This window comes from Sciurus carolinensis, chromosome 7 (genome assembly GCF_902686445.1).
Source record: "Sciurus carolinensis chromosome 7, mSciCar1.2, whole genome shotgun sequence".
NCBI lineage: Eukaryota > Metazoa > Chordata > Mammalia > Rodentia > Sciuridae > Sciurus > Sciurus carolinensis.
The window spans coordinates 74,488,253-74,501,347 of NC_062219.1; the positions used below are offsets into that span (position 1 = coordinate 74,488,253).

At 36.3% G+C, this 13,095-nt stretch overlaps 2 protein-coding genes across 11 annotated transcripts in view; one reads left to right on the forward strand and one right to left on the reverse strand.

The window, feature by feature from the left end:
• Positions 1 to 12,325, reverse strand: part of Orc3 (origin recognition complex subunit 3) — a 73,549-nt gene extending 61,224 nt beyond the window's left edge. For 8 of the 9 annotated variants that reach the window (XM_047557207.1, XM_047557205.1, XM_047557203.1 and 5 more), the window contains exons 1-3: positions 12,265 to 12,325; positions 8,202 to 8,256; positions 1,148 to 1,245 (exon numbers count right to left, since the gene is read on the reverse strand). In XM_047557207.1, the coding sequence (XP_047413163.1) occupies positions 1,148 to 1,245; positions 8,202 to 8,256; positions 12,265 to 12,288 (177 nt within the window). In that variant the 5' untranslated portion in view covers positions 12,289 to 12,325. Of the gene's footprint in view, positions 1 to 1,147; positions 1,246 to 4,152; positions 4,379 to 8,201; positions 8,257 to 12,264 lie in introns of those variants that run through there. The other variant, XM_047557204.1, reaches the window with a different exon arrangement.
• Positions 12,326 to 12,433: 108 nt separating this feature from the next.
• The window catches only part of Rars2 (arginyl-tRNA synthetase 2, mitochondrial), a 72,522-nt gene continuing 71,860 nt past the window's right edge, over positions 12,434 to 13,095 (forward strand). The window contains exon 1 of one of the 2 annotated variants that reach the window (XM_047558581.1): positions 12,434 to 12,507. In XM_047558581.1, the coding sequence (XP_047414537.1) occupies positions 12,472 to 12,507 (36 nt within the window). In that variant the 5' untranslated portion in view covers positions 12,434 to 12,471. The remainder of the gene's footprint in view (positions 12,508 to 13,095) is intronic. The other variant, XM_047558582.1, reaches the window with a different exon arrangement.

Genomic DNA, 13,095 nt, shown 5'->3' on the forward strand with positions numbered 1-13,095 from the left:
GTAAGGAAGGAAGAAACATCTGAAAAATCACAAGTGCAGCTAAGAATAAGAAACATGAGAAATGCTAAAAAAAAAAACAAAAAATGAAGGCGGACAAAAATGCAAAGGTCTAGACCAATAACAAATATACATGATGTTAAAAGATTAGGATTTTATCCATGGAGAATGATACTGAAAGGATGTGAGGGAGAGATATGATTAAATCAATGTTCAGAGGATTAATCTGGTAGCACTGTGAATACCAGATGAAGAATCAGGGAGAGGGACAGGAATAGGAAAGACAGTGGAATGAATCTGACATAACTTTCCTATATATATATATGAAAAGACCACAGTGAATCTCAACATCATGTACATCCATAAGACTGGAATCCTAATCATGTGCAGCTAAAAAGAAAAAAAAAAAAAAAAAAAAGAAGAATCAGGGAGACTGTACTGGCAAAGGGGCTATATGAAAAATGCCAGTAGCTGGCATAGGACTGTTAGGGGGCCAAAAGAACTTATGGCAGATCTGAAGGATTAGACATCAGTTAGGGAAACTACTATGGGGGAAATTTTGACAATTCAGTTTACAAAAGAAAGAAGACCTAAATTGGAAACCATAAAGTCAAATATCTTCAAGGATTACATGGAATATACAAACAAGCAAAGCTACTAGGTGACAAACAATAAAGAATGGTAGAAAGCAGTAACAAGGTGGAAGTTCATAGCTCTCTCCAAAGCATTCAACTGTTTGTGTAACAACATGTCAGTCAATTAGAACATGTCATTGGCTCAAGATGTTGGCCCAAGAGCTACCAACTTGCTGAACTGAAATGCTTCAGAGCTGGAATATAAAGAACATGGTAATGATATAAAAATAAAGGGGTGAGGAGTTTAGAAATAGCTTAATACTTGTGTAACTTGCTAAATGAATGGATAAGAGTGCCACCATCTGAAAGCTCCTTGCCTTAGCAGCTATCATGTTCCAATAACTAAAGCTACATCTAATATGTGGAACATGAGGGTTTTTTTCCTAGGATATGAAGATTAGACTTGACCAATATTTCCTATATTTCATTAATACTCTTATAAATTGGTGGAAAGATGGGAAGCAACAAACATGGAATTTATAGTAATGAGAAATGTTAACAAAAAAAGCATTCACCTCAGTTTCATATTTCATCTGTTCCCACATCAAATGATAAGTTTCGAATCGAAGCTTGCTGTCCTCAGACTCATTTTTGCCTTTATTAAAATAGTCCTCTAAAAACACAGAAAGAAGTAAGTTGGTTTCTTTTCTAATATAGTAAAGTCAAAAACTGTGTGCAAAGCCACAGTAAGTGACTGAGGTGGAATTTTTTGTTTTATGTGCCAGTGTATATATACATCTCTATATATTTGGAGATATATATCTGTATCTACAGTTACATCTATACATGTATTTGAAAATAAGAAATGTTCCCTATTCTTTGTATTTAATTTTATTTATATATCTTCTTTTATGTTAATATATCATTAACAGTAACTTTAATTTTTTAATTGCATATCCCCATTTACTTTTAAATTTCTAAGTTTTTACTTAATGATTTTTGGTTTGTGGTCTATACATTTAATATTAATGTTTGTTTTTATCCTACAGTCTCATATGTTTTACTTTTACTTGTTTCTTTAATATCTCTTATTAAATGACTCTTCCTACTAATATTCTTATTTTTGATTCTATTGACAGTTTAGTCCAGTCTTTCATTTAGTCTTTTTGTATTATTTTACATACTTTTCCCCAATGTCAAAATACTTTTTATTGCAATGGCTTTCAAACATTCTAAAATCATGATCTACATTACGGAATACATTTTACATTATAATCTAATACACATACACATAAACAAAATCCAAAGTTCCACAGAACAATTTTTGTTATGTAAGAGCAAACATTTTCTTTTGTTTCACAGCCCACTAAATCAATTTCACAACTCACATGTGCATTGACCTTCAGTTTGAAAAAAACACATTCATTCCATGAATCATCCTTTCTCTCACTGATGTGAGATATCCCTTTAGTCTATAAATATTTATACTTTAAACTATTTTATATACACTTTAAACTACTTTTGAACTTCATCTTTGGTTCTATTAAATGCAATTCTATTTCCATACCAATTCTGAACTGTTTAAATTATTTGAGCTTGAGATCTAAGATGGTGGACTAGATGAAGGCTGTGTTCCTTGTTGCTCCATAACTCAGGTTTCAAGCAGAGGATATCAGTTTCTCTATGAGGCAGTCTTTGCTGCTTATCGATCACCTGGTGTTTACCCCATTTTCCACTGTGATCACCTGCAGTCTGCCAGCATATCCACTACTTTTTGAGTGCAGATTGCTCACTGACCACCGCCTTTCATCCGTCATTTGCCCGTTTGCCTGCCTCTTGCCTGCCCATCACCTGCCTTTTACCTGCTCATCACCTACCACCCGAGGTCCACCTGCTGAGCTTCCACTAGTAGCCTGCAAACCGACCACAGACCACCAGCAGATCACCAGCTGCCTGCTATTGCCTGGAAGTCCACTGTCACAGTACCCACAGGTTTGGTTACACATGGCTACCGACATTTTGAGACAACAGCCAGGACCTGCAGGACCCCCTGGCTGGACTAACCCAGCCCTGCCTCCAGGACCCCTCAGCCCAACCAACCACACCCACACCTGCGGAGCTGCAGTTCCCCATTTGCCAAAACATTTGGAAGTCAGTGCAGCCATCTTGGACTATCCTGGAAGCAAAAGCTCCCATCTTTAGGTGGGGCAAATCCCATCCTGAGATGCCTGCTGGACACTGGAAGCTCATTATCAGGTACCTTTCGGGCTACTGAAGACTGGGAGGTTTGAATTCTATATGACTGTTATAGCATAGATTCTTTTCCTTTTTTTCTCCTTTTTGAAATTTTTAAAGTTTTTATTTCTTTATTTTTCTTGCTCTATTTTCCTTTTGTTTACCTGTTTCCTCAGAGTCTCTTTCTTGCTTTTCTCATGCTAACAACCAACTTCTTTTGATTATACTTTCACTCTTTCTACGATCTAGAACTTCCATATACTCTTTTCTTATCCCATTAACAGTTACATCCTACACCCCTCACCACCCTCTTTGTCCTCCATTAGAAGCTGTAGACCTTATTGCAAATCTATATTATACTGTAGATAAATTATTTGAGCTTTTTGTATGTTAGCACATTTGAGTACTGACTGCATCCAGATCTTCCTCACACTGACACCAAACAATGTTAAATTTTGAAAATAAATTAAAATAATTAGGCTGTGCCATCAAATTAATTTTACAGCAATTTCATCACTCCCAAAAACAATTACACTGAAATTGACTAAATAAAATCAAAGTTATAGATTGATTTGAGAAATAACATCTTTAAGATGTTTTTAAAAATTCACATCCAAAAGCATCATATATCTCTTCCTTAATCAAATATTTTACAATCTTTATAGTTTTCTATACTCCTTCATATTTTTAAAAATATTTTTAGTTGTAGATGGACACAATACCTTTATTTATTTATTTATTTATTTTTATGTGGCGCTGAGGATCGAAACCAGGGCCTCACATGTGCTAGGCAAGTGCTCTACTACTGAGACACGATCCCAGCCCCACCCTTCATATTGCTTAAGGGTAGATATTTTATAGCAAAAATTAGAGCTTTCATGGTATTAAATTTCTACTACTCATAGTCTATCATCAAGTTTTAATGTTAATTGATAGTTTGGACAGAAACTCTCCTACATATTAAGGAACTTTCCTTCTAATTGTAGCTGACTCAGTTTTTATCAAGAATTGAGTTTTAATTTTATCAAACAGCTTAGAAAACATTCAAGTCATCACATGATAAAAAGGCAGAGTACTGAAATGCAAACGAACAAAAAAACTGATACTATTAAGAGACAAAACCGAGTAACAATAGCCTTAGAAATAGTAATTCTATACTGACAACGGGTAAAAGGACAGTAAAATGTTATATGACAAACCAACTTTTTGTGTGGCAAATAACACTACATTAAAATACAAAATGAAAATACTCATATAAATTGGGAAACAACATGACTTCTCTCAATCTTTTCAGGTAAGTAAAAGAAAGAAGCACTGAAAGGAGCTGAAGAATGGAAGCTCTCACTTTTGTCAGGTTTCCTCCTGCCACAGTTCCCACTCATACTGCTTTGCTTTGATGTGAACCTCTTCCATGGTGAAAACACTGTATCTGCCCAGTTGTTTTGCTGGATGTGTACTCATCACAGAATACTGAGGAGAGTTAGAGTTAGTCTTCTCTTAGGGACATATCTGTCTTCTGGTCAGGGGACAGATGGTGGGCAAAATACGGAGCATCTTCCTACTTCTTCAATCTGTTTCAAGAATTGAAGCCAGTAAAAGCAAGTGCTAAAAAGAGAATATATTTTCCTCAATCCTGCTCCATCTGTCTTATAATTAGGGTTAATTCCTTGAAGATTTTCATATTAACATTATGTGTTAGTGTTAGATTAGCACATTAAAAAAAAAACAATCTAACAAAACTCTAAAGCAAAGCTCAAATTATACAAGTGTATACATTAGGTTTGCTTGTACTAAAAACTGTAAACAAATCTTAATTACAGCTGAAATTCAATATGAAAAGTTCTAAGCAAACATTTGCCTCATATTATGAGAAGCAAATTGGGTAGAAAATGGGCTCTGGCATCAGACAGACTGGGTTTAAATCCTAGCTCTACCACTTAACAGCATTATAATATTGAGAAAGTTCTTCCAGTGTCTACATATCCTCATATATTTTAATGGAGAAAATAATAAAACGATAAATTCCTCCAAGTTTACTGAGGGGATTAAACAAATACATATAAAATGCTCAAAAGAGTCCAGCACATAATAAATGTTCAAAAAATGCTAGCAATTTTATTCATTATAATTACAAACTGCTAATATTGGATATAGCTGCATGTTGAGGGTCCCTTGTAAATAATGGGGAATAAGTTTTGAATTTTCTATTTCTATTAAGTTTGGCAATCTCCAACTTAAAGAAATTTGTTCATAGGTCAATCACTTAAAATAATTTATACACAGTTATTCTTTATTCACAATTTCTAAGTCCATCACTATTATCTTACATTTTTTCAGGGCAGGAGAGCAAAGAATTGAGAAAGCATAGCGTTCCTTTGGGACTACATCTATAAGGGTGTCAAGCTCTTGATCACGGCTTATTCCTCCGTTAACAAGAAACTAAAAGACATACTCTCTACCCACCATTACCCCTCAAATTAGACCATAATTTCATTATTTTTTTATTCTTGATTACAGGTCTCAGTTAGTCTTAGACTAAAGGATTAATGTTATATCACATGATGGTTTAGAAAAGTCCTATTCTACACATTCGAGCTGTTCAATTCCTTGAGCAATGGTATTCACAACTAGTACATGAGTATGCTTAATTTTACATTACTATTTTTCCACTAGAATTAATTTTCACTGTGCTGAATAATGAGTGTAAACACTCAGTAAGTCTGTGAGAAACTTGAAAAATTAACACCTGGGCCCGAATCCCAGAGCTTCTGATTTAGTTGGTCTGGGCTGGGATCTGGAATTGGTATTTTTAATCCCAATAAGTTCCATCCTTCCATTTATGGGACACTTCTAAAAACTTAAATTGAATAGGTATCTTTGAAATAAATATTTGTGTTTTTAGAGTTCTATTCTTTTGTGAAAATAGGTGAGTAGTGATAATATTAATGATATTATTATTAATGTAATAGGTTATATAATAAGCTCTAGATTATAATTTTCAACGTCAATTTCACTGAAATATCTGCAGAATTGAAAACTTGAAACTTAATGGGTTAAAATTTTTTCCAAATTGAAACCTGAATAAGGTATCCATGTCAGTTTTCTGGTCGTGAAAATATACTATAGTTATGAAAGATATGACTGCTGGCAACAACCAGATAAACGGTACAAGAGACTATCTCTACTATCTCTTACAACCACAAGTAATCTGTAATTATATCAAGACAGAACACTTTTAAAATGCCCCCCAAGTGATTCTAATGTGCAGCTACAGCAGAGAACCAATTCAATGAACACTTGGTGATTAACCCTAATAGTCTGATTTATTAAGATGTATTAACTTGATCATTAAATAGGTAACTAGAGATAAATGAAAAAAGTGGAGATGATATCTTTTTCAATAATTTTATTAAAGTATAATTTACAAATAATAAAATACACCCATTTTAACAGCTTGGTAAGTTCTGGCTCAGAATATACTCACATAACTACTCCCTAAATATAAAACTCAAGAAAGAGAAAATTTTCATCACTCCAAATAGTTTCCTCTTGTCCTTTTGCAATCAACTCCCCCTACCTCATGAAGCCACCAAGACTTTAAGAAAAATCTGGGTTTTGTGTTTTAGGTACTGGGGATTGAACTCAGGGGCATTTAACCACTAAGCCACATTCCCAGCTCTTTTTATATTTTATTTAGAGACAGGTCTCTTGCTAAGTTGCTGAGACTGGCTGTGAACTCCTGATCCTCCTGCCTCAGCCTCCTGAGCCACAGGGTTTACAGGCATGTGCCACTGCGCACAGCTGGGTTTTTCTGTTCTTCTTAATTAATGTCTTTCCTCTCTTTGCCCACATGTGGGCCTGAGGGATTAACATCTACTGCCTTTAATATGACTATATGAATCTGTGAGTGATTTAAATCTATCCACTAAATAATTTATTAAATTCTAGTTGGAATAAAGAGTAAGAACAACAGTGTAGGACTCCTCGAGCATATGAGTTGGAAAGCACAAACTGGTAGAAAGGGTAAAAAGAAAAAGAGGCAGCAACTCTGGCCCACTTGAAAATATGTAACAGATATTTTTGCAGTTTTTTTTTTTTTTTCCCCCTCCTTCAGTATACTGAGGGCTGGGAATCTTAAAACATGATCTACAAGGATGAGGTGGTGACAGTCCTTGATAATACAAGGTATTGATTATTGCCTCACAAAGTTCTGCATGTCAGTTTTTATAGGCATGGAAAGGAAATAGAAAAACCTCTTAATAAGCCAGTCTAGTCCTTCATTTTACAGATAAGGAGACCTGGGGAAAGCCTAAAAAGCCAGGAAAAGGTCATAGAACTAGTTAGAGTAAGGACCACACTCCAAGTTCCTTTAATTCTAGTCCAGGTTATTCCAAACCTTGTGTTTCCATAATCAGGTAGAATTACTGTAATAAAACCAGGACTTCGGGTTTGTTTTTTTCCCTCAACATGTATTGGTATACACGGTCCTTATCCCTAAATTAGAACATACAATATTCTATTTAATACCCATGTAGTTACTAAGCCCTTTACTATCCATTCCATACATGTGACTCTCCTTTCATCTCGTCAAGTTTATTTATAAAGTGGATCACATCAAATTTTTAAGAATGTTCAAATTTCCCCATAAGTACTGTATATTTAACTCAGGAATAATTTCTATACAATTTTCACTAGAAAATAAATGTAAACTAGGACTTTTTCATTTGTGGTTTTCCATGTGTTAGTATGCATCACTTTATATTCTACATATTTTTACCTTTGTTAGACATCTATATTGCTAATCAGCATTTATAATTGTTTTGATTATTTGATCAAAGACCAAAATATTTTCCTAGTAAAAAATGACATTCATTTTCATTTCTTTCTTCTTTCTATTTTTTTGTACCGGGGATGTTAATCCAGGAGTGCTTGAGCACCGAACCATATCCCCAGCCCTTTTATTTTTTAATTTAGACAGGGTCTCGCAGGTTGCTTAGGGCCTCACTAAATTGCTGAGGCTGTTTTTGAACTTGTGATCCTTCTGCTTCAGCCTCCTAAACTGCTGGGATTATAGGCAAGCAGCTAGGATTATAGGTGTGGTGTCTGGTTCATTTTCATTTCTAAAGTTGCATTCGGAGAAACAGTAGCAGAGAAGTCATCAAGAGAAATGTATTTTAGGGTTTGCCTTGTGAAGATATATTTACAGTCCCTTTTAGATTACAACCCTAGGGTGCATATTTATCTTTGACAAATGCCTTGGAAAACAACCTTTACATTAACAGTGTAAGTCACTCAAGTTTAGAAAAGAGAATTACTAAATTCAATTAGGGTTAGTTCAAAAGTTTAAGAAGACATAGGGGAAGAAGTAAGAGATTTGATGTTAAGACACCTTACCTATTGGCACAGAGATCTTCCTTTTCTTGAAATTTGGCTTAAACACAAAACAGCCCTTAGAAAAAAAAAAGAAAAAGAAAAAAGCATAAAGTCAATGTAGACACAGAACCGACAAATCTGATTAACCAAATATTTTATGGATTTTTTTAAAATATGCTTATTTCAGGTTCTAAGAAATCATATCACTTCATTTTGAATTACAGAAGAAAAAACCTTAAAACAACCATCCATTTCTTTACCCTCCTTTCTATGGAATGCTCTGGTAGATCTTTAAGTTTACTCTTTGGGATCTGCTCTAAGAGAGACAAAAGAAATAAAAGCTGATGAAATTGAATTCTAGAAAGTTTCCACTTTTATAAAACTTAAGACTATGTTGTTGGCATCCTAAGCCGGCGTGGTTGTGGGGGAGGGAGGGCTTATATCACGGAGTCCCACTATGTAAGGTCTGGTCACTTGCCCAAAAAATCAAATGGAAAAGGTAATAAAGAAGGAAAGGAATTTTATTTAGTACAGCCATACTGGGAAAACAAGGAGAACCAAGTATCCTCTGCCCTGTCTTTTGGGGTACTGACATAAGCTTCAGGTTTAAATACTAAAAGGAACAAAAGGGCAAGTATGCACAGTTAAGCAGTCTAGGTTAAGCTGTGATTTAGTTTGTTATTATCTCAGGTTCTGTGAAGTTCTGCTGACTCCAGTGGAGTCCTTATCATTTGAAGAAGCAATTTGGTTTCCGTCAAGAGTTGTTCTTGATTTCCATCAAGACTGTTCCTGTTCTGAGGGCAGACTTAGTTGTTGTCACAAGATAAGTGGTTCTGCTTAGGAGGTACAGTCACATAGGGGACAATATTCCTGCAAGGTTCACTGTTCTTACAATCTTAAAAATATCTTAGTCACTATTATCTTGGTGTCTTCAGTCTTGAAGAGGGTCAAAAGAGTTTAGGCAAATTTAGGACTAATGAACCTTGTACTATCAGTTTTTAGATGGACACTCCTTAAGTGATTAATGCATATGTGCAGAGTTGAGCAAGAATATGACCAAACATTCAAGATTAAAAAGGAGGCAGATACAATATAAAAGCAGTAAAGCAAATATTTTATCCTTTTAGTTACCCATCAGACACCTGCAGGCCCAAGTGAAGAGTCAATGCTTTTAAGTGAAAGCATCTTCTAAGTCCTTATTACAAGAAAAATAACATTAAAATAAAGATCAAGAAAGTTGAAAACCAATATAGGGATGTATCTTACTGGCACAGTGTTTGCCTAGCATGTGCACAAGACCCTGGGTACATTGTAACACTCTACCATTCTAAAAGAAGTTCTTATTATTTAATTAAATTCTAAATACTTAGAACTTTGACAAGAAAATTGATAACTGGCTACCATTTCACTCAAAAACTTTCTTCAACTGATAAACTCATTAATTTATCCATTCAAGTTTAACTCAAAACTAACCTCTTCTGTGAAACCTTTCCCAAGTCTCTAGTCAGAAATGTTCCTTTCCCTAGATCTCACGGTACTTCAACATCTTCATTTGGCTTTGTTTTGAATCACCTTCATTATGAATCAGTTATTTTGGGGCTATCTCTCTCTAAGCAGATTGTGAGCACCTTCAGAATAAAGACTGTATTTTATTTGTAATTATTTCCTCAATATTTAGAACAGTGCTAACATATACATTCGGCAGTCAGTATATAGTATTGGCATCAGATCTACCATTTTGCTGCTGCCATTATTCTGCCCATCCCCACCATTTTACAACCTAGACGGTGAGCCCCAAATTTCTTCGTCAGTTATTGGTTCAATTGTTATTAGCCAGTGAACTTCCACTACTTAAGAATAGCTCCCCTGCCATTTTCTCTCTCTCATCCTTGAGGGCAGACACTCTGTTTGTCTGCTTAATAAATCACTTGTGTGAGATTCCAGTGTATGGTGTGGTGCTCGGGCTCTGTTCAGACTTCCCGCGTGTCCTTTCATATAGACTGAATGAATGCTTACAAAGTAATGTTCTTGTAATTTCACAACTATATTCAGTGGAATTATGTACCAATGGTCTAATGTAATAATACACTGATCCTAGAGTATTCTACCAATCCTAAAGTCACACTTTATAGATAACCTTCTTAAAGATTTCATTTATATGGAAAATGAAAAAAATATAAAAAATATACCTACAAAGTCATCTCAGGATCATGTAAGAAATAACTGTGCAAAATATAAAAGGTTCCAGGATCATAATTAAAACTGTGTCTTATGTTCTTATTTTTGCAGCTAGTGGAACTATGTGAAATACACATATTTAAAAAATCATGCATCCTTTCCAATATGGACCTGCATGCAGTTCAGTAAAGGAAAAGAAGCTCTTGAGGAAGCAAAACAGAAAGAGTACTCAGAATGGATTCTAATATCAGGCAATGGTAGTGATATGGTTAACCACTTTGACCAGCTGGTAAAGTGATGGTGTGGATAAGAAGGAAGAAATCTAGAAGGAGGGCAACTGCCACAAAACATCAAAAGGACAGAGAAGTGAAAATGCTTAGATAGGTTAAAAAATAGAAGCTGGAAGTTCCAAGAATTCCTAAAAAGGTCTTTACTTATATCAGGTCTAATTCATTATTATCCAATACAGGAACCCTGTCATAACACCATAATTGCTTTCCTGAAAACAAACAAACTCATTTTCAGCAAGTTAAAAAAAAAAAAGTGTTATGCAACAAACAAGATTAGAAGACAGAATAATCAAGACCTATAGAACTTTATAATCAAGAAGAAAGAAAAACAATAATAATCCAGGATAAAAAAATACTAGTAGAGTTAAATCTTGTCTTTTGCAGTTAATGTCAGACAGTTATTCAATTCTTTGAAACCTTAAACCCTAGGGCTTGCAATTTCTCCTTGAGATGTACTCTTGGAAAGTACTGCTTCTCATAGAATATTGTAATCAAAATTAAAAATTAAATTCCTGGTTTAGCTTTCATCATTACTTCACTGCTTTAACACAGGGAGAAATGTCTTTGCAACTTCATCTGCATCTTCAACTTTATCAGTTTAACTTCAGGGTTTCTCACTGAACTTATAACACAACTTCAGGTCTTATTTTACATGGCCAGAGAAACATGTCCAATAAAACTTTCTGTAATGATAGAAACTTCATATAACTGTTCTGATAATGGTACCCTGGGTCACATGCGGTTATTGAAATGTGGCTAAGTGCAACAGAAAAACTGAATTTTATATTAAATTTTACATTAAATTCGAATTTAAACATGTGGCTAGTGGATACCTCATTGGACAATACAACTCCAAGATTTATCTTCTTACCCACTACATTTGACTTGCACACCCTTACCATCTGGGTATACCATATGAAGTAGGTCTATATGATCCCACCCCGACACCTGCATTACTTTTCCTTTCATTTTTCCAAATGCTCCTACTTTCTCCACGCTCTAATTATACTGATTTTTAAATTTCTTGAAAATACTTTATTTTTTGCCCTCTAATCCCTGCACTCCCCCCTCCAAAAAAACCCATGTTCTTCTCTCTGTTCTTCCCCCAAACCTAAGCCTGACAAACTTCAGCCAACGTGTAAAGTTTCTCCAAAAAGTCTACGCCAACCCTAATAATCTGTATTAGGTTCTTCTCTCTCGTCTATCTCACTTAGAACTTTTTCTTTCACAATTAGTGATCATCAGCTTGTCAGTGACTTTCTTAAGTGAAGAAACAAGTCTAGTTTGTACCTCTGCATCTCGGTACCTACCCCAGTGTTCTGGCTCAACAGTAAACATGAAGGAAAAAGTGGGGGAGAACGGAGCACATTCTCTGGGCATTCGACTTCCACGAATCAGGACTTAAAAACCCACCCAGGCTGCCCTGCAAAGCAGATCAGTGTCCTCGCTCCCCAAAGTTGGCCTCAACCAAACCCGCGGCAAAGACGCCTGAGCTCTGTCTGCTTCTCCCTCCCACTGAGCCAGGGAACCGAGGGCTACATAATCTCTACTTCATCCCTTCTCCAAAGAGGAATGAGGCGGCGGTGGGACCTGGGCAAGCACCTGCCCCGACGTACCTTGGACACAGAGGACGTAGCCATGGTCCCACGGCCCCGCCGGTTACAGATGCACTCAGGATTTCCCGCGCGCCCTAGCGGCAGCAGGGCAAAGGTTAAAGGCGGGCCGTACAGCTCCTTGGTTGGCTGGCGTGGCTATCTGGGGATGGCTTCCGGCGCGCAGAGGCGGGGCGTGCAGAGAAGACCGAAGTGAGGCCAGAGCCAGACATGGCGTGCCGCTTCCGCAGGTCCATTGCTAGTCAGGTACGGATCGCCGAGCAGGCGGAAGGGGGACTCCGCGAAGCCGGGGACCCCAAGCCCATTAGCAGCTGCGGCCGGTCACTCAGTGGGAGGGTCGATTCCGCAAAAACCTGTTTGTTTCTGCAGCCTCATTCCCCTTCTTTCGAGCTTCAAAGGCATATCACGTGGAGGGTAGGGAATAAGGCAGAGAGCACTTTTTCAGAATGAAAAGTAAACTTTGAAAGGCAGTTGTTTCTTCCCTCGCTCCTTCCCAGTCCACGTTTTTCATGTTTTACCTGGGTGATGCTCCACCTGGATAGAATGTCTTTGGGCCATGATTAGGCCTTATAGAAATGAATACTCCTCACTCTTGGTTAAGTTGATAATGGATCTGAATTGCTGTTGGAAAGACTCTAACATAAAAGCTGTTTGTTTCTCTTGCAGTCAGTAGGATAATTTACCCTGGAAATATTTTGGTACAGTCACTACGACAATTTACCCTAGAATACTTTGGTAAATCCCAAAGATAAAGGAGACTCTGCTCTTTTGACTTGGAGTCATTTATGAGGAGGAAGGGAGTAAAAACTGCAGAATAAATCTGGAATTTGTTTA